The sequence below is a fragment of the Rasamsonia byssochlamydoides genome, assembly GCF_041956645.1.
Source record: "Rasamsonia byssochlamydoides strain NRRL 3658 unplaced genomic scaffold VTN77scaffold_44, whole genome shotgun sequence".
Lineage (NCBI taxonomy): Eukaryota > Fungi > Ascomycota > Eurotiomycetes > Eurotiales > Trichocomaceae > Rasamsonia > Rasamsonia byssochlamydoides.
In genome coordinates, this window is record NW_027192427.1 from 99,398 (window position 1) to 124,274 (window position 24,877).

The 24,877-nt window shown below is 47.7% G+C and overlaps 9 protein-coding genes across 9 annotated transcripts; 2 read left to right on the forward strand and 7 right to left on the reverse strand.

Moving 5' to 3' along the window:
• Nucleotides 1–1,181: 1,181 nt before the first annotated feature.
• VTN77DRAFT_5959 (uncharacterized protein) lies at nt 1,182–2,272 on the reverse strand (the record flags this gene model as incomplete). Its single annotated transcript, XM_069422183.1, has 6 exons — nt 1,182–1,287; nt 1,369–1,760; nt 1,820–1,873; nt 1,931–2,021; nt 2,104–2,115; nt 2,190–2,272. 6 exons carry the CDS (start codon nt 2,270–2,272, stop codon nt 1,182–1,184), a joined length of 738 nt encoding a protein of 245 aa, XP_069276520.1.
• Nucleotides 2,273–3,016: 744 nt separating this feature from the next.
• VTN77DRAFT_5960 (uncharacterized protein) lies at nt 3,017–3,820 on the reverse strand (the record flags this gene model as incomplete). The annotated part of the gene is made up of 2 exons (XM_069422185.1): nt 3,017–3,319; nt 3,404–3,820. The coding sequence occupies 2 exons, from the start codon at nt 3,818–3,820 to the stop codon at nt 3,017–3,019; spliced, it is 720 nt and encodes a 239-aa protein (XP_069276521.1).
• A 1,337-nt stretch (nt 3,821–5,157) lies between these two features.
• VTN77DRAFT_5961 (uncharacterized protein) lies at nt 5,158–5,772 on the reverse strand (the record flags this gene model as incomplete). Its single annotated transcript, XM_069422186.1, has 2 exons — nt 5,158–5,266; nt 5,330–5,772. The coding sequence occupies 2 exons, from the start codon at nt 5,770–5,772 to the stop codon at nt 5,158–5,160; spliced, it is 552 nt and encodes a 183-aa protein (XP_069276522.1).
• Nucleotides 5,773–6,611: 839 nt separating this feature from the next.
• On the forward strand, nt 6,612–8,822 carry VTN77DRAFT_5962 (uncharacterized protein; the record flags this gene model as incomplete). Its single annotated transcript, XM_069422187.1, has 2 exons — nt 6,612–6,772; nt 6,821–8,822. 2 exons carry the CDS (start codon nt 6,612–6,614, stop codon nt 8,820–8,822), a joined length of 2,163 nt encoding a protein of 720 aa, XP_069276523.1.
• A 1,250-nt stretch (nt 8,823–10,072) lies between these two features.
• VTN77DRAFT_5963 (uncharacterized protein) lies at nt 10,073–10,879 on the forward strand (the record flags this gene model as incomplete). Its single annotated transcript, XM_069422188.1, has 3 exons — nt 10,073–10,084; nt 10,329–10,670; nt 10,790–10,879. 3 exons carry the CDS (start codon nt 10,073–10,075, stop codon nt 10,877–10,879), a joined length of 444 nt encoding a protein of 147 aa, XP_069276524.1.
• Nucleotides 10,880–11,491: 612 nt separating this feature from the next.
• Nucleotides 11,492–13,609, reverse strand: VTN77DRAFT_5964 (uncharacterized protein; the record flags this gene model as incomplete). Its single annotated transcript, XM_069422189.1, has 3 exons — nt 11,492–11,573; nt 11,630–12,944; nt 12,997–13,609. The coding sequence occupies 3 exons, from the start codon at nt 13,607–13,609 to the stop codon at nt 11,492–11,494; spliced, it is 2,010 nt and encodes a 669-aa protein (XP_069276525.1).
• Nucleotides 13,610–15,919: 2,310 nt separating this feature from the next.
• Nucleotides 15,920–16,537, reverse strand: VTN77DRAFT_5965 (uncharacterized protein; the record flags this gene model as incomplete). Its single annotated transcript, XM_069422190.1, has 3 exons — nt 15,920–15,949; nt 16,032–16,263; nt 16,359–16,537. The coding sequence occupies 3 exons, from the start codon at nt 16,535–16,537 to the stop codon at nt 15,920–15,922; spliced, it is 441 nt and encodes a 146-aa protein (XP_069276526.1).
• A 4,501-nt stretch (nt 16,538–21,038) lies between these two features.
• VTN77DRAFT_5966 (uncharacterized protein) lies at nt 21,039–22,358 on the reverse strand (the record flags this gene model as incomplete). Its single annotated transcript, XM_069422191.1, has 1 exon — nt 21,039–22,358. One exon carries the CDS (start codon nt 22,356–22,358, stop codon nt 21,039–21,041), a length of 1,320 nt encoding a protein of 439 aa, XP_069276527.1.
• A 28-nt stretch (nt 22,359–22,386) lies between these two features.
• VTN77DRAFT_5967 (uncharacterized protein) lies at nt 22,387–22,852 on the reverse strand (the record flags this gene model as incomplete). Its single annotated transcript, XM_069422192.1, has 2 exons — nt 22,387–22,517; nt 22,591–22,852. 2 exons carry the CDS (start codon nt 22,850–22,852, stop codon nt 22,387–22,389), a joined length of 393 nt encoding a protein of 130 aa, XP_069276528.1.
• Nucleotides 22,853–24,877: the final 2,025 nt, after the last annotated feature.

Below are 24,877 nucleotides of genomic sequence, written 5' to 3' on the forward strand. Positions count from 1 at the left end.
TTTGTCGACTATTATTCCTCCGGAAATACTGAAAGAGATATTGCTAAGGTTCCTTTTTCTTTTCTTTTTTTCAGTCTGGTCAGTGGTCCAGTCACCTTAGTTTGGCGCTAGAAAAGTACTGTACAGCACACACTGCCAAGTAATACTGATCAAGGACCAATACTATATGGCAATTTTCTTGGCAAAGGATCGGATCGTAGATGATTTATTTAATAATTCTTGTCTTTCAAGACAAACGAAGGAATTCCTTACAATTATGCGAGAATTGGAGATTCTGGGCTCCCCACCCCTTGCTTGGAATTCCAGGAGTACTCTGCACATACTCCGTTGCAGTACACTATTATGTCAGCAGATTGGACCTCGGTTCAACCGATGCCCTCTACTCCGTAGTCTGGCTAAAGTTTCCTTTTTTTTTGATTCTGTCGACATGCCAGTCACGACTCACACCTGGGGCAGGACTACTACTGTACATACGTCCCTGTCTACACGGTACAATGACATCGACCAGATATCTACTCTTCTATTTCTCTAATAAAGAAATAAAGAAATATCATTTTTTTGGTGACAATTACTACCTAAACATTGCCAAAATTATGTAAGCATATCACACCAAATTCATGAAATCTGCGCGATCCCTATTGGCAAGGGATATATATATACTGTACAGATTGCATACATATTCGCTGCAATGTATCATGATTGGACAGGGCGAACTTCTTGCCAGTTGTCGTTTTTGTTTATTTCTTCTAAAAAAAAGAAATGCGAGAGAGGGAGAGAGATTCTATCTAGTTCAGAATGAAATCAAATATGATTCGTTGCTTTGCTTTGGTCAATAACTTTCAATTAATGAATTCTTCCTCGTCGAACACTATAATATAATGGCTTTATTTTTATGTAAGTGAAAAAAATATTGGACATTTCTACCGTATGTAACGTATCTAGTATATGCAAATGCAATATTGTCCCTTCGACAGGAAGAGAACGGAAAGAAAGATCAGATCGGGGAATCAAAAAAAAAAGAACAAGAAGAAGAAAGAAATCTCAACGAAGCAGTCATAAGGGAATCCCCTCCCTCCATGAAACTAAATCCGCAAATCCAACAATACTGTAGATAGCAGCTGCAACTGAAACTGCCACGCCGGCGTTGTCGTTGCGTTGATGTCAGTCTCAATCTTACTCAGTCATAAGCCAGCAGACGCCTGACCGTCTCCCTCCGGGGGAATGGTCTTTTCGAGGAAGGTCTCCAGATCTTGGATTTCGAGCGGGTCGGCGGAGTGGCCCATGCCACTAGGGGATGAAATTTATCAGCAAGAAGTCAAGAAGTTGAAAACGGTTGACTGTACGACAGCAAGGGAAGAAGAAACGTACGGATATGTGTGGAATTCAACATTCAGACCCATCTCCTTCAAATACTTTTCCGTCTTTTCTCCAAGATCATACTGAACAACCTGATCGGCCGTGCCATGGGCCAGGAAAAAAGGCGTCTGTTTGTTCGGCAGTTCCTCGCCGTCGGGGAGATACTTCTTCAGCCGATCGTGCAGCGGCAAGTAGCAGGACAGACCGAAGACGCCGCCGAGCTTCTGGCTGTTGGTGATGCCCGTGAAGAGCGACATGGCGCCGCCTTGGGAGAAGCCGCCCAGGACGATGCGCGAGGGCTTGATGCCCTTGTCGACCTCTTCCTTGATCAGGGTGTTGAAGTAGTCGCGAGAGCGGACGATGCCGGGCTCGTCTTGGTGGCGGAGTGCCTCTTCGTAGTCTAGCTGCAATGATTCTTAGTCCAACGATCATTACCAAGCGCAATGTAGGTAAATATACTTACATCACCACCAAGATGAGCGATATCATACCAACCGGGCATCGTCATGCCAAAGTTCTATCTTTCCCAGTCAGCACGAAGGAAAACGAGAAGAATATCCCCCGCAGAACATACCACTGTAATCGGAATCATAGGCGCATTCGGAAAGATGAACGAGACCTCGTCAAACTTGCCGCGCCGGCGCCAATTTTGCGCAAGACCCATCCTGCATGACGTTTCATCAATCTTCTATTCTGTAGCGAATTTGAAGGTCGCATTGCGGGGATGTCGCGGAGAACGGTACGTACCAACCTGCTCCACTGCACTCGGAGTCAGTCTATGTACACAGTGAAAGTGTCAACAGCGGCAGCAGCATTGAAGGAGGTTCACAAACCTGTCGCCCAGTCCATGCGCCATGATCACCGTAGCGGTGTGCTTTTTTAGAGCGGGCACGATGTAAGGCGCTCGAGTCGACATCTTCGAGACTAGACTTCCCAGATGGCTGGGCTTTATGTATGTACTGTATGTGTAGCTATGTGCTGATTCGCAGTAGACGGGACGTATGTCCTGCGCAACGAGCTATGGACCCGCCCAACGAATGAAACGGGCGGTCGGTTCAAAAAGAAGATACAAGCAAATCTGTATATTGGAACCGAAAAGAGATAAATAGACAGCGAGAGAGAAAGTCACGATGAAATCGGACGGGCAACAATAGATTCGGAGTTCATCCCCGCGTTTTCGTTCCGAACGATGATACTGCCACCGCGGTACGTGAAGGCGGTGTGGCAAAAAATACGTCTGTTTTCACTAGTACGAATCTGTAAGTACAGGTTCTCTCTTTGCATTTCTTTTATGTCTCTTTTGTCGATAACAGAGAGAATGCAATTCGATCCAATTCGATTCAATTCGCCTAGTTTGGCAAGCTGTGCCCCCGCTCTTGAAATACGTTTTGATAGGTTCCTAAGTACTCTGACGAAAGCTCGCTGCCTAGCTTGAATTAAAGATTCATTGATACTCAGTCCGGAAGTACAGTACAATGGCTACGTATTGTATGAAGATAAGGTCAAATATCACGGAAATCTTTTCTTAGCTTTTTTGTTTGTTTCAGATATAATACAGCTGTCCACCAGATAGAATACTAACATGGATATGACCACATCTACCCCTTCGTTACTCATGACAAATTCATCATTCGGACAGATCGATGTGAATGCTCCGCATCTAGAGAACGGCCAGAGCACCGGCGAGCGCCGCGCCCAGGACACCCCAGGCAGCTGTCTGCAGGGATGCGGCTGCACCAGTCGAGGTCGCGGTGGAGGAAGCACCAGTGGCAGTCGACGAGCCGCTGGAAGCGCTGCTGGAACCGCTAGAAGAACCGCTTTGCGGCTGACCGTCTGGGGTCGACAAATTGGCAGTACGGGCAGCTGCCGCGCCAACGAAAGGAGTCGCCTGAATGCCGCTGTTGTTTGTGCAGGATGTCGGAGTGTCCGATTTCACACTGGACGAGAAAGTAATATCCGCGCACTGGATCACTCGTTAGCTCGAACTATAGACTAGAGCCATATCCCTGGACCAAGATAGATAATCACTGAGAGTCAGGAAACTTACAGCGTACAAGCCGCCACCAGTGTCTCCATTCGTCTGGACCTGCAGGGTCGCGTTCGTCCCGTCCGTCAACACCGTCCCCAGCGTCTTCGGGTCCAGAGGCACATGGGGCAAGCAGAAGTCGCCCAGACCAGTCACGCCGAACGTAGGCGTGAGGGTGATATTGAAGTTGCTCCCGACGTCATTCCCCAGCCCGAGCAGGATCGTCACCGCGGTTTGCGTGTGGTGCAGAGTAATGGAAACCGGGAGGGAGCCCTCTGTCAGGGAGAGGACGGTGCGGTTAGACGACTGCGGTTCAGCACCACAGGGGAAGGTGGGCAGGGTATCCTCATCGAAACCCCGACTCGTGGGGTAGTTGAGGGTGAAGTGGGCTGTCGCGAGGGACAGGAACGGGGCGAGACTCAGCCAGGAGGACCGCATGATGACGGCTGGCAGACAGGAAAGAAGAAAGAGTGTTGAGATGGTATACAGTAGAGAACAACGTAGGATTCAGACTGTCGAATTAATTCCAACGAATCCAACAACCAGAAGGTCCGTGGTAATTCGTTAAGGGAATTGGTCACGAAGGAAGGCTGCTGACTCGTGAAGAGAAAAGGGAAGCTACATGTATTTAAACAAGATGATGGGAGGCCTACCCAGTGGGGAGTCCTGAGCAGGTGGCTGGACCCTCTGTCATCCACCATCCCGCTCCTTCCCACGGTTCATTGACTTCTATCACCATCTAGTCCACGGTCTTAGCTCTCGGACGTCAAGTCTGTGCTTCTTGCACCCCGCAAGATATCGGCCATGTGGGAGCTCGGGAAATGGAATCACATCAAGTCAGGCTGTCAGCTAACTGGGAATCGCGAAAGATCGACGTTAAGAATCAAGATGAAACGGCGAACGCTGACTGGCTGGTCCATAGGCCATGGAGTGTGGTTTGAAGAGGAAGCAGTTCCGCCCATGTAGAAAAATGCCAAGCCCTCGTAGAAAGTAGATCCCGGCGTACTTGCCCAGCTAGGTAGGTATAGGCCAAGAATACAAAATCATTACTTTCGCTGATAGTACTGTAATCATCAATCAGAATGAATTATATCGCCTTGATCGATGCAAATGGGCAAATTAGCAAGGTTTCAATGACATCCATCAAATTCAACTGGTCAATCTTAGTCAATCGCATGTTGTATGCGGAGATTTATTCAAGCCAATAGAATCGTTTTTATCGCTGATAATCTGCTCATTCCTGCTCACGCTTACCCACTTTCGGTCCGACTGCGGGGATCCGGCAATCCTCTTGGACAGAGAACCTTACCTGCCTAGGTGGTAACTGCATCTGATACACGCTGTTGATTCTCTGCAAACTAAATCGACCTTCCTGGTAGTCTGATGGGGCTATCAGACAATATTAATAATATCTGACTCCAGAATGGGAAAGGTGTCTCCCTGAAGCGTGCTTGCTGCAGGGTTTTCTTAGTTAGTAGATACTCGAATGATCAGGCCACTTCCTCTGAAACATCATGGGAATTCTTTGTAGATAAAGGTTGGAAAGTCTATCTTGTTCATCATTATTATATATAGTGATGCTCAGTCGCATTAATCAGACAATGGACGTGAATCAGTCATGCTATGTATCTTTCGTAGCCGTCATCAGACACCAGGCAGAGGCCAGCCACTGCTCTCAACTCATCGAAGTACAGTCATCCAAAAACGCCGTGAATAGCTCAGTAAGATAATTACAAAGAATGCAAAGGAGGAAATGGCAGAATAATCCCGTCGCTCTAGTGTTCGTTCCACCCAATATATCGGCCCACGGCCAGCTCGCCCAAGAAAGTGCCTGCAAGGACGGAGCAGAAGTAGCCCACATTCATAGTCATAACAGCCAGCATCCTATAAATTGCGACTGGTCAACTCTGCACAGCAAGCATAGGACGAAATGGCTAGAGAACTCACAGTAGATAGTTGACACCCGCAATACAGAGGTAAAGCAGTGCTCGAGGAAGGTCCACGCTGAAACGCCATGGCTGCGGTCCGGTCGATATACGGCGCACAACCTTGACGTTCTCTTCTACGCCTTGCGCAGTGAGCAGGCGTGCTTTTTGCGAATCTGGGTCGGCGTCGATAGCAGCAGCCTCAGGGGTCTTCCCTGCAACCACCACGTAGCGTCGGTTGAGAGCGGCCGCAAGCCATCTCCGCTCCATCACAGCCTTGAAGGCGATGAGCGCGCGGCCGATGATGGCGAGGATGATCAGAAAGATACAGGTACCGGCGTACTGGCCTGAGGTAGATGGCGTCCAGGAACTTGAGTAGAGCGGAGTGGTCTGGCTGTTGGTGAAGACCATCGTCATCATGGTCGAGCTGGACATGCTCGACATGCCGGAAGAGCTCATGTCCATGATAGCTGCGTGAAGGGTTGGGAGTTGTTTGACGCAATCCAAAGTCCGTCAAGTGCGAATCACGCTGCAAGTCCGATCGCAATGGCTGGTTTTCGGCCTCTTGTTCAAGTAAAGAACGATAGTCACTGAAAACTGAGGAATAGCAGTGATTTATAGTCAGAAGCAGGACCAGACGCGAGCCAATTCGAGAGAATTGCGCAAGCAGGAACTGTATAATATTTGTCTGGCAACGTGAATCTGGCAGGTAGCGATATTGTTAAGGGCATCAGGCCCATCTGGTCCGGACTCCGCATGGTGAGGGGATTTTCTTGCTGTCATTCTGGGAAAGGCATCCGATGGCTAGCTTTGGAAGCGTCGATTGAGCAGATTTTTTGTCATGACGAGGCCCATCGGGGATCCGCACGCGGCGCTTGAGCAGATTTCCAGGCTGTCGGCCCAATCAGCAGGGCCGCCCCTCTCTTGGCCCGCCTCGTCACTGCAAAACATTACGGACGCATTATTCAAGGCGAAGAGTCGGAGATGGACTTAGACAGCCATGGTTGAATACTGCCGGTGGGATGGACGAGACGTTGGTCTTGACATACTTATGTCTGTTGACAGGTTTGTGGCTCCTTATAATTGCTGAATTATTCTGACCGTCATTTTATAGAAAGACACCCCAGAGACTTGACTGCGTCTCTGCTTTAATCCTGGTTGCAGGATCTGTTTGACGCATCAGGTGATTGCAGGTCATGCTAGATTCACGTCAGTGCTGAGATTTACTCCATTGACGTCTGCTGCCTCCGATGCAGTGAGAAGCTCGACTCTGGTCAGCCATTGTACATTTGCTATCCCTCAACATGTCGATGTCTATGGACGACATGTCCATGGGCGATATGTCCATGGGCAATGGCGTTCCCAGCCTCTTCACCTTCCAGCAGATGTACTGGGCTGTTGTTGGTGCCGCCATTGGTGCTGCGACAGTGGTGAATCTGTTGAATCGCTTTCTGGCGCGACAACGGTGAGATTGGCCTTCCGATCTGTGGCTTCTGATCTAATAGTTCTCCAGACTCTGCGATGCCTCTGCTACGCCGTCAAAACCAAAGTCCCTTCTCTGGAGTACCTACGCGACCATCACGGCCATGGCTCGCGAGGTGTCATACGCAACGCTCCAGCCCATCACAATCGGGCGCTACACGATTCATCTGGCTCCCCTGGGCCCTGTCATGGTCGTCCTGGCCAACTTGGTCGTGGTGCTCGTCCTCTGCTTCTACAAGTTCAACACACTCGATCGCTTCAGCTGGGAGAATATCGGCTACCGGGCAGGGTTTGTTACCATCTGCCAGCTGCCTCTGATCTTCCTGCTTGCGGGGAAACAGAACATTATTGGATTTCTCACGGGTCTGAGCTATGAGCGCCTCAACTGGTTTCATCGATGGGTCGCCCGAACGCTGTGGCTGTCGGCGACCATCCACATGTGCTTCTGGTTCCGTGATTACGGCCAATATGACTACATCGTAACCATGCTGACCACCGACCCGCTCACCATGCGCGGATTCAGCGCATGGTGCATTCTCACGTTTATCGTCATCACGACCTTCGCCCCGATCCGGCGCTGGAACTATGAGATTTTCGTGGTGCAGCATCTGGTGACATTTGCCGGATTCATTGCTGCTGTCTGGCTGCATGCCCCGGACGAGGTCAAAGTTTGGGTCTGGATTCCCATCGGTCTGTTTGCCTTTGATCGAGTCGTCAGATTTCTGGTCCTTCTCTTCGCCAATGTGTCACTTCTTCACCTTTTTACTCGGAAGAAGCGCAGTTTCTGGGCCAATAAAGCGTCCTTCACGCCTTTGCCAGGAAACGTCACCCGCATCACCATCCCAGACCCTGTCATCAAGTGGAAACCCGGCCAACATGTGTTTCTGGCGTGTCACTCGATCGCGCCTCTTCAGAGCCATCCCTTTACAATCGCCTCGATTCCGTCCGACGGCAAGCTCGAATTTCTCGTCCGCGCGGAGAAGGGAGGCACTAGACGATTTTTCCGGTTCGCTTCAAAGCATCACGGGCTATTGGGTGCGACGGGGGGAGAAAATTCGGACAGCATACGAACAGTGTTCGTGGAAGGACCATATGGAGCGATGCGCCCGCTGCGTCAGTTTGATAGTGTAGTGTTACTGGCGGGTGGCATGGGATGCACTTTCACGGTGCCTTTGCTACGAGACATTGTGCAAGGGTGGAAGGAAGAGTGCCAGAATCCGTCGTCAGTGCTGTCGAAAGTTCCTCTTCTGTTGCGTATGCGACTTGCAGCCACCAAACGGATCCGCTTTGTGTGGGTGATCAAGACCCGCGTCCAGCTCAGCTGGCTCGAGAAGGAGTTTCAGTCTGTGCTAGAAGACATGAGATTGTGCCGGCAGTCGTCTCCAGCATTCGACAAGGAGGTCGAGATCAGTATCTACATCACGTGCGATGAGTCGCTATCAGAAAAGCCTCCAGCTCAGCCGTCAGGGCCAGATCCGAGGCGCCAGCAGCAAAGCCTCGGCGCGCAATCCGTCCCAGAGACCAACTTTGTTGATGCTGAGAAAAAAGAGAATGAAAAGGAAGCTGTCTCGGTGCTGTCTCTCTCCAGCGCGTCCTCCTCCAGCGGTGCACAACGTGGCTGTCGCGCCGACGGCGGATGCTGCTGCACCATCACCATCGAAGACGAGGACGCCGCCTCTCTTCCGAAATGCACCTGTTCCGGCCACGCACCTGCACCTGCACCTGTTCCGTCGAACGCCGTTCCAGAAAAGAGCCCGACGTCTCCTCCACCGCCATCTCCATCCGTCTCTCCAGCGCCAGACCTGGCTAACAGCCCTGAAATCAAGATGGTAGCCGGCCGTCCGCACCCTCGCACCATCATCCGGAACGTCCTTGAGCGGGCCGAGGGTGAAAGTGCCGTGGTCGTGTGCGGGCCACGCGGTCTGGCGGACGACGTGCGTCGGAGCGTCGTGTCACTGAGCGACGAGCGGGCTGTCCATAAGGGCACGGGGGCGCAGGGGATATACCTGCATGTGGAGAATTTTGGGTGGTAGACAGGTAGACCAGATAGACAGCTGGACAAGCACAAGCGCTGGGCATGCATGCATGTATTTTAACGGGGTTGGCGTTATGGTTTGGTTTGTTATATTATGGCATGGGCATGGAAATTGGGTATGTATATACGGGGAAACGGGCTGGGACATTTTTTTAAATGGGAATAACGACTGTCGATGACACGATTAGACAAGACAGTCGCTCGACGGCAGAGACAGACTATAGCCAACATGTAGTGCTTGTCTGTCTGTTCTGTCCCTATCCTTTTCTCCTGTGTTCGACTCTGTACATACATAGATACCAACATACGATTACATATACTAATGGAACGAACGAAGGAATGATATCCATCGAGATCAGAATATACCTATATACCCTCCTCCATATCAGACACAGCATCCGTCGATCAGTGAGTTGGACTTGAGACACTGTATCTGAAACAACTCTTCCATCAGCTGGATATGTTTGTTATCTGTTATCTGTTAACCAGAGGCAGTTAGTATCCTGTCAGTTTCGATCTTTTTTTTTACCCCCTGTGCGTTTGAGAGGCGAAAGTAAACTTCAGTAGGTAATTCATATCCTTCCCATAACTACCTTATAAAGTATTGTTATTATGCTAAGGAGAGAATATTATTTTCTATATAGAATAATTAGATAATTTACTAGTTATTAGTTATATCTAAGAGATTAATATTACATAGATATCAGTAATCAAAAAATTAGCTGAACGATATCTTTATCTTATCGAAGAATTAAATTACTAACTATTTACTAGGGGAATTATCTTAGCAATCAACTAGTCAAGACCCTAAAAACAAGGAAAAGAAATCTCCCCTAAAAAAGACAAGACAAGAAAAAAAATAAACAGATCTAATCAACAATTAATATTAATGACACTGTCCTGGAATAGACCACTGCAGGGCTGTTAACACTGAAGCAAATAAATCAATGTGAGGGCTCTGAATCTGGGGTATGCTGAGTCAGGCACCGCCAGCCTTAACCTATTACGGCTTAGGCTGGGCTGGCCGCTGGCCGCAGGTCACATGACGTTACGTAATTACTGTAGGACCCCGTCAGGTCCCGTGGGACAAGCCGATCTTTCCAACTCCGCATTCTGTCTGTCCTACATTACAGTACTGCTCTCACCAATTAATTAATTGCTTCTCCTTGTGAGCCAGGAAAGATCATATTTATTATTTACTTATTTATTTATTTATTTACTAAAATAGTAATACGAGAACCGGGAATCATGTTTCGTCTGGTGAGTATCTGACTGCATCTTCTCTCAACTGCTAAATAAATTTTCTTGCCCCTCCCCCTCTTCGTCTGTTGTCCATCTGTCAGTCCTGTCTATCGATGGATAACAGTTTCGTTGATTGACTGACAGAGAGCTTCAATCAATCAATCCCACCCATCATTCTCACCACCATACCATTCTTCAGATATACTCATACTCTGTCTCACCAAGTCCAGTCCAACCCTACTTAACTAACCAACGTGTCTAGCACAAAACCCTCGACGTAATAACCCTCTTCCACAAGCCCTCCCTGCCCGCTTCCACGCGCGTGCTGAACATCCTCCGCACGGCCAACGCGACCGCCTCGGAAACAGCGACAGAGGACCAGGCGTCCGACCACGCGCACCACGCCAAGCACCAGCAACGCGGCGAGTTCCAGCTCGACGTGACGGAGGCGCCGCCGACGCCGGACCAGCTGCGCAATATCCTTGATTATGCGGCCGCGACGCATGGTGTGAAACCCAGTGCGGTCATCCAGGGGGCGAGGGATCAGGAAGATGCGTTAAGGCGGTTGAAGGAGCAGGGGGATGGGTGTTTTGTTAGGCCGGTGGTGAGTACAGACATCAGCCCTATCTGGAAGATTCCTGGAGTAGGAGAGAAGGAGAGAGACGTTGTCTTTTGACTTGCTGAATATGAACTGATACGAGCTGATGCTGACGATACTACTAGGTCGTCGACTGGGTCAACGGAAAAGCCGTCGTCGGAGACAACGAGTCGGAGATCCTGCGAATGGTCCGACAGTCGTGCGAATTAGATTGATTTGGACGATCAATGAATTTGAAATTGTCTCTCTGCTCTTCCAATGGGTTTATTCATGCTTGTATGATATATCTACCATCTGGTTCTTTTTTTTATTTATGCGACTCATGATTATTATTATCAGACGTACGTTCCGCTCTATTAATGATTAATTCATCTTTGAGAGTCACTTTTTTTTTAAGGCGTATGCTGAAACCTTTTCTATTTTCATTCCATAGCTCCATCATAATCATACAGACGACGAGAAGGAAGACATGCATGCATGCAAGAATGTGATCTCTCAGCAATGGTTTCCCTCAGAGTAAAAACTTCCGAGGTCAACACCATTGAGGGAAAGGAGTTGAATGATCATCTCAGAGGAAAGTCACGAAAAGAAAGAGAGAAGAAAAAGAAAATGAGAAAGAAAGAGAAAGAACAAACCCGTCCATGTTTTCAACATTAGTATCCGATGCAGAAAGAAATGAAATGATGGAACGCCGAAGTGCATTGCATTATGAACGTTTACTCATGGATAAAAACTGGATGAGAGAACGAACTTGCTTCTGCAGACCCGGAGCCCGCTCGCCGATCCTGAAGCCTAAATAATGGAATGGGAGAAGGAAGTGGTTGAGATCAGAAAATAGTTCCGAACGTGCCATCCGACATGATCGATTTTCTCGGGCTGCTTCGTCCATCCGAATCCGGTTTGCGGTGCCTAGAATTATTATTAGTCAGAGGTTCGTCCGTCCCAAAGTTCCACGGTATGCATACCTGAAGGTAAACCCGACAAACAGCCCCTTGCTCATTTTCTCCTCCCTGTCCGCCATCTCTTCCAGCGCACGCTGCTTGTCGTGGACCTCCTTGTACTTCGCCATGTCCGCCTCATTGGTGAAGTCGTCAAAGTAGCCCGCGTCCGTCTCCGAGTCCAGCTCGGGCACAAACGGAGCCCTCTGCTCCCGCAGTCGGCTGAAGTCCACTTCGGCAAAGTACTCGTGGCTCTGGATCTCTTGAATGTTCTTGAATCGCTGCTCTTTCGCCGCCACCAGCCGTGTGATCAGGTCCCAGGTGCGACGCGAGAGGAAGTAGTTGGGATCTTCATACTGTGGCTTTCGCAGCACCTTCTGCCAGCGTTTCAGATTCTGCCAGGTCTCGTCCACGGTCGCCCCTGCAAAAGGAGGATACCCGGCCAGCGCTTCGAAGAGCATACAGCCCAGACTCCAGTAATCCACCGTGAAGTCGTATTCCTGCCCCTTCAGCACTTCCGGCGCCATGTAATCGGGAGACCCGACAATCGACTTGGCGTAATTGACCTCCCGTTCTCTCAGCGACCGGTACCCTTCGCGTCTCTCCGCGGCGGTTCGCTGCTCCATCGGGCGGCCAAACGGCACAGGCGTGTTGCCCACTTCCTCCAGCTTCACCCGCATCGACTCGATCTTGCCAGGATTCAGCATTCCAGCGGCCAAGCCAAAGTCGGTCAGTTTGACGTGTCCAGTGCTGTCGATCAGGAAGTTCTCCGGCTTGAGATCTCGATGGATGTAGCCAAGCATATGGAGCGCGTCCACGCAGCAGAACATCTCCGCAATGTAGAACCGGGCGTGACGGTTATGCAAGACGCCAGTGTTGTTAAGCAACGTTCGAAAGTCCCCTCCTGGCACATACTCCATGGCCAGATAGATCTGCTCCGCGTCCTGAAAGGCGTATAGCAGCTTCACCAACCATTCACTCTTGGCGGCCGTCAGGATGTCTCTCTCGGTCAGGATATGTCGGATCTCGTCCATCTTGAACAGCAGCTTCTTGCTCATGACCTTCAGCGCGCACACTTCGCGGGTATCCTTCTTTTGCGCCAGGTAGACCTGTCCATACCCACCCTGTCCGACCTGGGTCAAGATCTGGAAGTCTCCCTGGCGGAGCCGGGTCCGTCGCTTGCGCAGACTGGCGCGTTCGCGACCGAGATATTTCTGCAATGCGGCTTCATATTCTTCCACCGGAGTCTCGGGAGGAGGAGGATAGGCAGCCTTGAATTGGGCGTAACGATTCTGGCGGTTGTGGACGTAGCTGAGAAGGTCGAAGTAGTAATCGAGGAAATCTAAACGTGTCAGTGATCAGTCTCTAATCTAAGAGCAAGGGGAAATGCCTACAGAGTTGCGTCACATTGGCCAGCCGTTTGACTCTCGGCAGTTGAAGCTTCTCCAGCTCCTCTGGCGTCAACCCACGGAGCGGGTTCTGGGTCTGGGTCTTCCGCGCGCTATCCGTTTCACGTTGTTGATAGGGCTCGTGCCGCGAAATGGCGGCAGGGTTGGGATTCAATCCGATGTCCTTTCCCAGCCGGGGCGCATTGGGAGGGGTGTTCTCTTTGTTGGATCGACGTGTCGGGCTGCCGGGAGTCTGATACGCGTCCTTGTGGATGACGCTTTCGTTGAAGTCTTCGAGCACAGACAGACCTCCCTTGGTAGGCGACTGCGGCGTGCTGAAGCCTGACTTGGTGGGGGAGGACGGTGCGAGTTTCATCGCCTTGTCGAAGACGCTGGGAAGATTCAACGCGCCTGGAGGCAACTTGTTCTTGCTGGGACTGCCCTGGGGCGTCTGTACCGGACTCGTGAAGCCATGATGGTTGTGCTGCGTTGGCGTGGAGGGGCGGTCGTAGTTCTCGTTCCCAGAGCGCGTATGCAGCAGCGGGGGAGGATGAGGCAGTTGGAGACCAGGACTGGGCTTGCCAGCCAGGTCTGCTGCAGACAGTTTGGCAGTGGCCATGGTGTGGTGGTAGTAGGTCGAAGGGGGTGGAGATTTTTATTTCTAGCAAGACTGGCTATCTCCTTGATTGGAACTAATCAGTGATGAATAGAGCAGGTGAAGTGGCGCTGGGACTAGGTGCGCCTGTCCCAACGGCGAGGTCGTGACAGCAATGAAGAGGGCTGCTGCATGAACCAGAAGTGAAGGTTGGTTTTGGAGCAGCTGGGAAGAAGAAGTTACAATTTAGCAAGCAGGAAGAAAGGGGAGAGCATGGGCAGCAAGAGTAATGAGACTATGTCCGTCTTGTTCCCCAAAGTGAGGCAGTGCGATTGTCAGTCCGATCTGCATGTCGGTCATTTAGTCCTCTAGCCCCTCGCCTGCCCGCTGTTGCCCCGGAAACTATCTCTGCGTCCGCTGCAGAAAGGACGACCCCAGCAGCAACTTCGTCAGTTCAGCTCAGCCCTGTCAGTCTTTTTAGTCTTTAGTCCAGTTTATGGGCCGTAGATCTGTGGCTAAGTCGATCTGGCCCGTCTCCCTTGCCGTGTTTATTTAGATTTAACGAAGCCCTGGATCGATCTGTGGAGCAACCATTGTCCGTTTTCTCCACTCGGCCCAAGCGTTGTTTACTAGGAGGACACTAGAGGATGAATATTCTTTGTTCTTTGTTCTTTGTTCTCTCCCCATAATCCAGCATTCTCTTGTCTTTTTTTTATTGAAAAATAATGCTGCGAAAGAATTTAAAATGCATCATGAATCACATCAGGGAATGTGTCGACGAACCGAAATGGAGGCTAATGCTATTTAACCATCGAACTATACTAATGTAAACAACCAACGTTGCCAGCAATTCCTGTCAGAAATAACCTAGGTCGATATGTAAGCTTACCTAATGGCATGTGAAGTCTTAGGTAATTATTCTCTTCATGGGACGTGTCTATAATGTCCATGTCCATAGAACAAAGAAAGTTCCAAACCAAGGATAAGTTGGCGTCCAGGCCCGTTGATAATTACAAGACTAGCAGGGTTTGATAGCTTGAAGCAATCTATTGACAGATAGATGTTCATCATTATCCTTCCTAGAATACCAGAGGAAGGTTAAGGTAAATCAACTCCCTTCTACACTGACACGTGAAAGTTTGCAACTATGCCCGCAAAACTTGCGTATTTTACAATAAAATTTCTGAAAATAATCATGTAATAAGGGTTAATAAAATTAGTTATCTAATAGAAAATTGACTAGTTTTTATTTTGACGTAGAAAAGTTTCTATCTTAAGTTGGTTTCAAATATTATTCCTGCAAACAGGCTTAAAGCCTATATAAATTAGGTTATCTTTGACTATAAATAATATATGCCATATTTGATTTAATTAAAAATTTTCTATACGGAAAATCTAGAGTAATTGATTTTAAAATTTAAAAAATAAAATTATAAATTCCATTTACATTAAAGAAAATACTACGTATGGGTAGTAAAAGACACTTAATAACTATTTTTTAATAAGTACTGTAATACATTTTTAATAACTAATTTTTACACAATAATATAGGGAATTGGTTTTTATATATAGTGTTAAATTTATGGACCTATTGACTTTGTCGTTATGGAGAAATAATAGAAATTAGTCATAACATATTTCTGAAGATGGGTCGTAGTTACAAACTTTTTGCGGTGTACTGTATGTACTGTACGATGCGACAGTACAAACCTTGCAGGTCTCGCTTCACTCGGACTGGTTGGCATTGAATAGAAAATATCCATTCTATTTCCGGACTTTTGGCCCCCCAGGCCTACCTTCTATATAAGTAGTTTTAATATTTATTATCTGCTTTCTAGGCGGGCTTCCTCCTCATGTTCCTTATTGTATTCTCTTCACTATATTTCTTTATTAATCATCCGCTTCCTAGGTAGTTTCCCTACATATATTCCTTACTATAGTTCTTGTTATATCCCTTGCTACCAGCCTAGTATATAACTTTTTACTAATAATGGATATAATCACTTCGCCAATCTATTATCTCTTCTTCGTAATAGGGGCATGGTACATGAGATTTCATAAACTTATCATGGTATACTTATATAATTTCGTCAACGCTTACTTACATAGGTAATTGTCACAAAAAAAAAACGATATCTCTTTAGAATGGAGTAGAAGTAGATAGATTTAGGTACTCCTCGTACAATCCTATAATATAAGAGGATTGTATTCGACTAGTAGAGACAAGACAAGACACCTCACCTCGAGAGAAAAGCTGCCCATCCATTATCATTGTTGTCCGAATTAACACAACGTATATCTTTAGAAGGAATTCCTCCGTTCGTTCCATTTTATTTATGCTCCGCCCTCCTTACGCTGTCCAGTCTATTAGGTTAAAAAAGAGAGTCAGCAAAATCACTCCTTTATTTCCTGGGACAGAAAAGAAAAGAATGAAAATGACACATACATAAAAAGCCAACCCATACGACGCCGTCGAAAAAGTAATCTTGCTTCCCTTGGGGAAATAAAACACATCCCCGGGCACAGCCCGCACTGTCTGGCCCGTCTCGTCCGAGATCTCGAACTCGCCTTCCAGGATGATCTTCATCTCGTGGTAGGTGTACTCGTACACGAGCGGAGTGCCCTTTTCGAGGCGGTAGAAGCCGGCGGAGATGGGCTTGTCGGGGTCGGATTTGTCGCTGTAGACATATACATCATTAGCGGGTCTGCGGTCTTACAGATGTGGTGCTTTATAGCAGCTTTTGTTTCTTTATTTTGATGAATGTGGCGATACCTCGAATACACATCCCCCAGAAAAGCATTCTCATTCGCGATCAGTGGCGGTTTGAAGGTGCTCTGTGCTTTGGAGTAGTAGTTGAATGCGACAGGGGCCATTTTGGATTCTTGAGTAGAAGAAGCAGCAGCGGTGGATTTTCTCTGACTGGGGGACACTCGACTAAGGATTAAGCCCATCGTTAATATCAATACTATCTGTATTAGCCACTACACCTCGCAGAGGAAAGGGACCATTCAAAAGGTGATGTACAAAGGAGGGAAGAAGGCGGAACGAACCTGTCGAAAAGACAACACGACTTGATATGCAGGGGAGAGCACGATGGTCTTGCCTGGCTGACTACCTGTAATAAACTGATAAGTAAAATTGACCGACTGGGGTGATCGTCGCTTGTCCTGTGGAGAAATGAGGAGGTAAAGCTCTTACCGATCACAGTTGTAGGGGTATATGTAGGTAACCGACGCCAAAACGGGGAAGGAATTGAGAAGAGTGGCAGCCTGCTGCACAGAAACAAAGAAAGGGAGAGCTAGTTCTGTATGTTGATTAAATAGCTGTCTACCTAGCTATGAGCTAGAAAAAAGAAACGGTGATAGACTGCAAAATAGGGAGCTATGTATGTACAGTGTGACCCATTGCTAGGCTCCCCCTCTTTCTCTTTCTTATATCCACCTCGAGAATAAAATTGCGAGATGGTTGTGGCACCAGATAAGAAAATTATTATCTTCTCCAAATTTCTTTACTTTTTTACACTATCAGGGAGGGGTCAGTATCTCAGCGATCCACAGGATTTTCAGCCTTTATGGAAACTATGAATTAGACCATCCCCTCACTAAATTACGAGCAATAGATATACGGATGAAGAGATAAAGATGGATCTGGTAAGAGGATGCGAGCGTGCATATCCTACCCCTCATGGCGGCTGGGGAATGATAGGATCTCCTCGTTGCAATGTACGTATGTACTGCACATACATGCTTGCCCTGTAGGATGGGGGAGTCGTAGATAGTGAACCTTGATAAAAGCTAAACAAAAGACATTATGGGCCTACCTAGGTATTCATATATTCTATGGCTGATGTAAGTACTGGACTCTGTACCAGTACCATAGCTACCGATTGAGGTTTAAAAAAAGGGCAAGTATACAGCAGATAAATGGATAATTGACTTTCTATGAAAAGCCAAAATACCCACTACCTTAGTTACCTAGATAGGTAGGTAGGTAGGTAAGGAGGTAGTTCTCCAACAGTGACCAGAATAAGTAATATCTATCATGAGTTATAAGTATCTCTGCATATTACATAATCCAAACCCCATCTGGTAGCTGTTAGAGTACTCCGTACAGTCCAAGTAGAGCGCATTAAAATCATTGCTGTATACAGCCAATTCTTGCCCTAATGAATTGATCTGGTATTACATACCTACCAAGGTACCTAGTAGGTAGGTACAGCAGGATATATTTTCCTGATCCGGTATAGCTTTTCGTCCCTGTGAAACCTGCCCAAAAATAGGTTAGTTTAAGTAGTTTAGTTCTATAAAATAGTTCCAGTTTTAGTTTTCAATAAGGGCTGAAATTTAATAATAATGAACCTAACTAATGTTAACTCTCTAATTAACTAATTTACTCTCCTTATAAATAAATATATAGGTACTTTTCCTAGTTAATAGTACCAACAATTATAGTAATGGTTTAGAAGAAAGAAAGTAATAAGGAAGGGAGTAGTGTCCACTTAGATAGCTAATCTACTGCCATCTAACATACAGAATGTACCTTTAGGGGCCTGGAGAGCCAAAAATGGCGGACTCTGAACCTGTTTTTGGCAGCTTTGGCCCTGTGAATGCATGCACTATCTTGCCTAAAGTGGCAATTCTGGCTTGCCGCTTCTAATGACCAAAATTACAGTATCATACCCTTGTAATAGGTTATATCTGTCTGAACTCTGAACTGTGAAATCCTGCTTATTCTTATAAGCTGCAAACTGCAATCTATTTTTAACTCCCTGTCAAACATTCCTTCTGCAAGGAAAACATAACTAGCAGTATAGCTCACCCTTCTCCTTATTGCTATTATTCTCTTTGTACTTATCCCTCTCCTTACTCTTCTTGTTCGTTCCATCCTCCTTATAGGTTAATCTGTCTCTGTTACAATAATCTGCATAATCTGCTCTCTTAGTGCTCCTGCCCTCCTAGTCCTCAGAGGCTCTGTCATCTTTAATAACTCTCAATTTATATTCATTGGCTCGCCTTCAAGAATGGGTTATTCTGGCCCCCGGTGAGTAAAGTCCCAAATCACTGAAGACTAGTCATAGTAGACAGTCCTATCTCTATTATGCTGAATGTCGGAGGCTGCATGTCGCAGCCAGTCCAGCACTGCCCGAATATGAAGAGAAGTTCAGCAAAGCATGGGATTGCGCAGCGGAGCTGGAGGAGAAATGGAACAGAATGCAACGACGCAAAAAGACCATATTGGAACTATAGGGGAAAGATACGATGGAGGACATTCACAAGTGGGTAGAGACAGATTCGACACAAAAGCGATGGGTACAGTTTGTCAAACACTACCCTAGACTGTCGGAGGTAAAGGATGCCATAAACCGCAGGGTTGTGACACGTCTCGAGAAAAAAGGGAGATGGGCCGAGCGCTACCCACTGCTGTCGGACCTAGACACGGTGGTCAAGGAGAGCGTGGACAACGACACCCCCTACAGAGAAAGAATTGTAGAGGCTAGGTCTAATGATTTATAAGTCGGGTCTTCTGGGGCCTGATTGCTATGCTGAAATGATTGACTTGCAGATGCTGATGGCCAGATAAGACCAGTACTTCTGAACCTCCTGCGATGCTATTGACCAAGATCTCAAAGCCTCCTGTGTCTTCTTGCTCTCATACCGGGAAACATTCAGAAGGCTGCATTGATCCTAGGCAGCTAGTCGTCGACCCTTCTATGAACATGCGGTTGACCCAAGGGGATGACGAAGGGACTCACCCGAATGAAAATTCCTTGGGAGGAGAATGAGGGAACAAATCAGGACGGGAAGTTTTTAGGTCCCAGGAGGGATAACTACAGGTAGATAGATGGACAAGGTGGAGGGTTCTTAGTCCTCAGTCATAGGGTCTTTCCTCTAATTGCAAATGTATCTAATAGAACCACATGGCGGAGGGCCAGGACGGTGTAGCATCTAATAATAGTAATAATAATAATATACTTGGGCATGCACGGTCAAATTTGACTTCATACAACTGCAAATCTCTGAAAGATTGCTATTAGTCCCATGCCTACACATTGAATAAAATGTGCTAAGGGTGTTTGGTAACTTTAGACATGCATATACTTAGAGTCGCAGAGCGCACGCACGTGTTGGAACTTCGCATGCACTCGAATACGACGCGACGACGAGTTGTCCTCGTCGTAATTTGGGACATTAGTGAATTAACCCACGTAAAAGGAGATCCATCGTAATAGGAGTGTCCCCACAGTAATTTCCGGTAGGAGACTAATTCTTGAACAATCGTTAAAATGGACAGCACCTCACAAGTAGGTATACATTGTACTGTTCGTCCTGACCGTACGGCACCCACTTGCTCAATTGTCCTGAAGAGTCATGGGACAATGCCTCTCTTGCAGGGACCGAAGCGTCCCATTGCGCTGATATGCAGTCTTACTTGCTGATACAAGGGGTCTGTTTGATGGTCCAGGGGCTACTAGTGTTCTCTGTATTTCCATTCGTTCGTTCCATGGAAACGATCCCGTTGAATGCTCCATGTGCATGCATGTCAGAGAAAATGAGACGGAATGCAACGCATATTCGGTTGCCACGAGACTTGAGTAGATACCACGGTAGGACACGACATCAAATCAACCCATGTGTTGCAGGTAGAACGAGAGTTCCGAATCATAGATGCGAATGGAACCACGCATATAACCTTGCTCGCTACCTCTGAGTGCTTCTCAAGAGGATTGTCCATCCTCCTCTCCAAGTTCATGCAACGCATCACTATTGGGGAAAGAGGGCTAGGTCGACGGCGTCAGGCCTTCCATTGACTGTGTGATGCTTTGAGAACCGTGCGCTGAAAGTACAATATCCCTTGAAACTCTGATGGGTGAGAGAATGAAACAGTGACGGTGAAGATTTTGGTATGTCAGGCGTTGGCAGCTCCACCGCCCAGATTTTCAGCTCATCTAAAGATTCTTCCCAAAACTACAGTGGTCCGTTCATTCAACGGATATTTCGGCGTTTCCGACTGGTTTCTTGGCCGTCCACAACGTCTTTGTAGTTGTAGCGGTCAGTGCTTTCCTTTCTCCGCTTCTTCTGGTTGGTGGTATGGAGCTGGCTCTCATGATCGACAGTTAATCGGTGAAACATGAAGAGTCTGTTAGCCCAAGGCCCGAAATACTCGAACCAATTTCCCGCATCAACTATCCCAGAGTTCTTTGGTAGGGGGAAATTGTTGGTCTGCGCAGTCGTGAGTAGAATAAAAAAGTTGCGGACACTGACTTTTCATATTCTTGTCGGAATAAGTCCTGGGTAATTTTTTCCGTGGTGTAAAACTTGCACTGAGAGACCTCTATCCCTCTCGATGATCCGTTAGGCGCCTGCAGGCCCACGAAGAAATCCCCCCCCCCTTTGGCGCTGGCAGCATTCACGATGCAGTCCCTGCATGCCCTGACATCCCACGACCTCTCCATCACGGCATTCGACTTTCCAATTCGATTCGTTGGCCCGCGTCGTTTTCGTCGCATGGCATTTTTTTTGTCAAGCGTAGATCCAACGACAGGTTTCGAATCTCCCTGTCTCCGTTCAGACGCGCGCCAAAATGAACAGAGGATAGCGTGGTTACGCAACCATCACCGAGAACTTTGGACTTGATGGCCCGGATGCGTGCACAATGAGATTCGAAATTCTGCCACGTTCGCGTCCCAGGCGAGGGGTTGCCTTTGAACAAATTCTGGATATCGGCATAATCCCAGAACGGCCAATCGCGTAGGAGAGGGTCTAACTTGTTGTTCGGCGACTTGAGGAACAACCACACCCAGATGTATGGAGCTGTCAGATAGCCACTCTGACCACCGTGGGACTCAAACCGAACCAGACCTGGCTGAATGATCTGTTCAACAGTCATGTCAGTCCCAGGAACTTTTTTGTCCTCTCTTAACGGATGACGAATCCAAATTGCACGCAAAACTGCTATGAAGTCATCCGATACTAATCCGATCGCCTCCGAGTAGCGGTTTGCGAGCTTCTGCTGAATCCTCTGCAAGACGTTGTCCACCCCGATCTGAGCAACGTCCTGATCACCGATCGCAGAATGGAGAGCTTCGAGAGCTCTGGCATGGCCCCCGCAATCGACTATAAGCAATTGAATAAGAGGGTCATTTTGATGGAACACTGGAGTGAGATTCCCATTCTCAACAGTCATAGGAGCATCGAGACACTTTAGTGGTAAAAAGAGACGATTCCGGTGCGAAGAAGCAATGAAACGGTGTATGGGAACAGTTACCGTCGCCGTACAGCAAGGAATCACAAATATGCTCTTCCGACGTCCCAAAGCAATGTCCGCGATACCCATCAATGTGTGGTAGAATTCTGAATCTTCATCTTGACCATCGTCAGGCCTCTCCAGAAAGTTTTGGACGCCGTCAACGATAACAATGCCCGTAAATTCGTCATAGATGTCTTCGCCTTCTCCATCAGCAACTGACTGAAGGACCTCCATTGGTGTCGGGGGGTCAAAATCTCGTAGTACTTGCTCGACATCGAAGTACGTTTCATCGGGTAGGAGTTGCAGGAGGATTCGGGCACCAATAACCCGAAGCGAATCAACCTTCCTCTTCTTTTCTAGAGGGGTTATGCTTGTGCCGTTTTCTAGGCTCACCAAGAACACCTTCGCTTTCTCCAACCTTCTCCTCAAATCAGAACCCTTGTCAGAGCACGAGATTAAAGTTCGCGGGAATTCCATAGCATTCCTTGATTTGCCCGTCCCTGCACCGCCTAGAAAGAAATACATAGGTGTATTGGTCTTATCCGTCGAGCCTTTAACGTACGTAGGCTTCGAAATGTTCCATAAGTGCGGGTTGTACTATCCGTTCTAACTCTTCATGCTGCTGGTACACCCAGCATGCGCCATCGTCTCTGACAAGTGTACGAGGCAATCGATATCGCAACCCTAAAATAGCAGCAAGTAAGATGTTAGAATACTTGAGCGAATGTACTATCTTCAAATGTGCTTGCCTCCACACCTTGGGGAAAGGCTTGTCGAACAGTTGGGAGACTTGTCTCCAGGCCCTTCTTAACCAATGTGCGACTCTTTGATACTGCGTGAACGATGATATGAACTGTATCTGGTTCCGATTGGGTGAAGACATCGGCAACGCGGTAGAATGGGCTCATTGGTGTTCTTTCTCCACGGTCAATTTTCCTGCAGATCTCTTTGTATTCCGCGTCCGCAGTGCATTTGAACGAGACACGATAAAGCGCAAGGTCATGCGCAGAGAAAGTCATCAAGAGCGGGCTTCGACATCTCCCTAATTACATATCGAATTTCGCTGACATGCTGGCTTTTATTCAAAGTGATAACGGATGCCGTCTCCAGCGGAAGGCCCTTGAGGAGGTACCAAACGTTTACAATTTCGGTCGTCATTTCGAAAAGGAGGGCCGGGCGCCGTCACACAGCTGAAATGCAAGTGGCTCGACCAGTCCGCCTGCAGCTGAGGTTTAATTGATTCTGTGGAGCGTGTTTGGAGGTTTCTAAGACGAAATTATGGTAGGTGCTTTCGTCACAAGTCCTAAAAAATGAGCGAGCAGTTGAGGCGGGAGCGAATCCGGGGCTACGGAATTGTTGAAAGTACATCCTGTCAGGTGAGGCACACTCGCTAGTGGCCTTCCATCCTCTGGGTCAGGTATCAAGAGTCGCTGGTTCCACAGTGGGCTTGTTTGTCGAGGTTGTAGTGATGGAGGGGGCAGCCGTTTCGACAACAGCACGGTCGGCCGCCAACCAACCTCTCATCCACCAGAAGTATGACTAGTCACTGCAAAATGGTAGTTCGAGGAACGATTGTTGATCATCGAATATCTCTCCAAAGTAATCCACGGTGCAGAATTCATGGGCATCCTGGACAACCCGCTTAGCAGACGGCTCGTCAATCATATGCTGGATGAGAACTCTCGCGCAATCAACTGGCAATCTTCAAGACAACTCGCTAGTGGGGCGGTGACCCGTCACTTAAATAGACTGCACTAACCATGGTGGGAAGCCTGGCAGGCTGGATAAAAAATAATCCAGCCCGACCGCCACCTAGGTAACCAAGTCTTTTTTTAAGGTGCGGCTTTTGCCCCGCATTAAATGAATCACATTCTCACCTCATACTCGACATTCACCTTATAATTTCTACCTCAGTGCTGCCGACCTGGAACATGCTTTACCAGCCAGGTATATGGTCCTTCACTTCGTCCTGATATGAGCAGAATGAAGTGGTTTAACCACGAGCGACTTTGGCTCTGTTGACCCTCCGCACCTTCTCTCTTTACCTGTTTTCGACCAGTAATCTCTCCCACTCCAGCAGACTAAACCGTGTAGGGCTTAGACCAGAAAGCGCAGGGGCGAGTAGGTGTGGAACAGCCATTTATGTGAGTTATCTCGGCTCCTTCAGCCCTACGTGACTGAAAAGGCCGCTATACCGCATTTACACATGCTGAATCATCTTTGGGGGGGGAATGTAACTACGGTAGTTTTAGGCGCCATATAACTTTATGAGACTCTTAATATCGATTTATCCAATTTAAAAGTGCCATAATGAACACCAAAAATCGAGCTTCGAGGTTCTCTGCATATTAATAATCGGAATCTAAAGAGATATTAATATTAGAAATTCACATTAATTTGATTGAGTTATGTGTTCCTAACAATCTTGCCAAGACCCGAATTCTACGGACATCAATAATATCATTATATCAATTTATGCATTTTTGGAATTAGAGCGCCACAAAACAGATATCAAAAATCTGGCTTCGAGATCCTCTGCATATCAATAAACTGGATCTAAATATATATTAGTATTAATACTAATGACAGATCCCGAATCTTGGGCAGATGCCCCCTATCAGTCTGTTATGAGAAAGCCACGCTTTCTCCGCAGTCATGTATGCTAGTCCTAATTAGGCTTAGCCCATTTGGGCATGCTTCTCCCTTTGGCCTTAGAATCCATCATCAATCCATGCTTCTGGCATCACAGTCTCGATTCTCATCTTCGGCCACTCTAGACCTTTTCCTCGCCCCAAGCCGCCTTACTGCGCAGGGTTTTTGGGCTTTTTCAAACCCTCCTTGGTGCCTGTACCAGTTTCGGTGTCACCTGCCTTGTCACGGGCTAGAGCCCGTAGGGAGACTCGGGCTCAGGGCCCTCGTTAGACCTATCCTGCCGTATTACTGCAGGATACGTCTCGCATTATGATTGGCCCGTTTTCACGCATCCTGATTGGTTCTCTGCTATGAGCCTGCAGCTCAACCCTCGCAAGAGTGAGCTGCTCGCA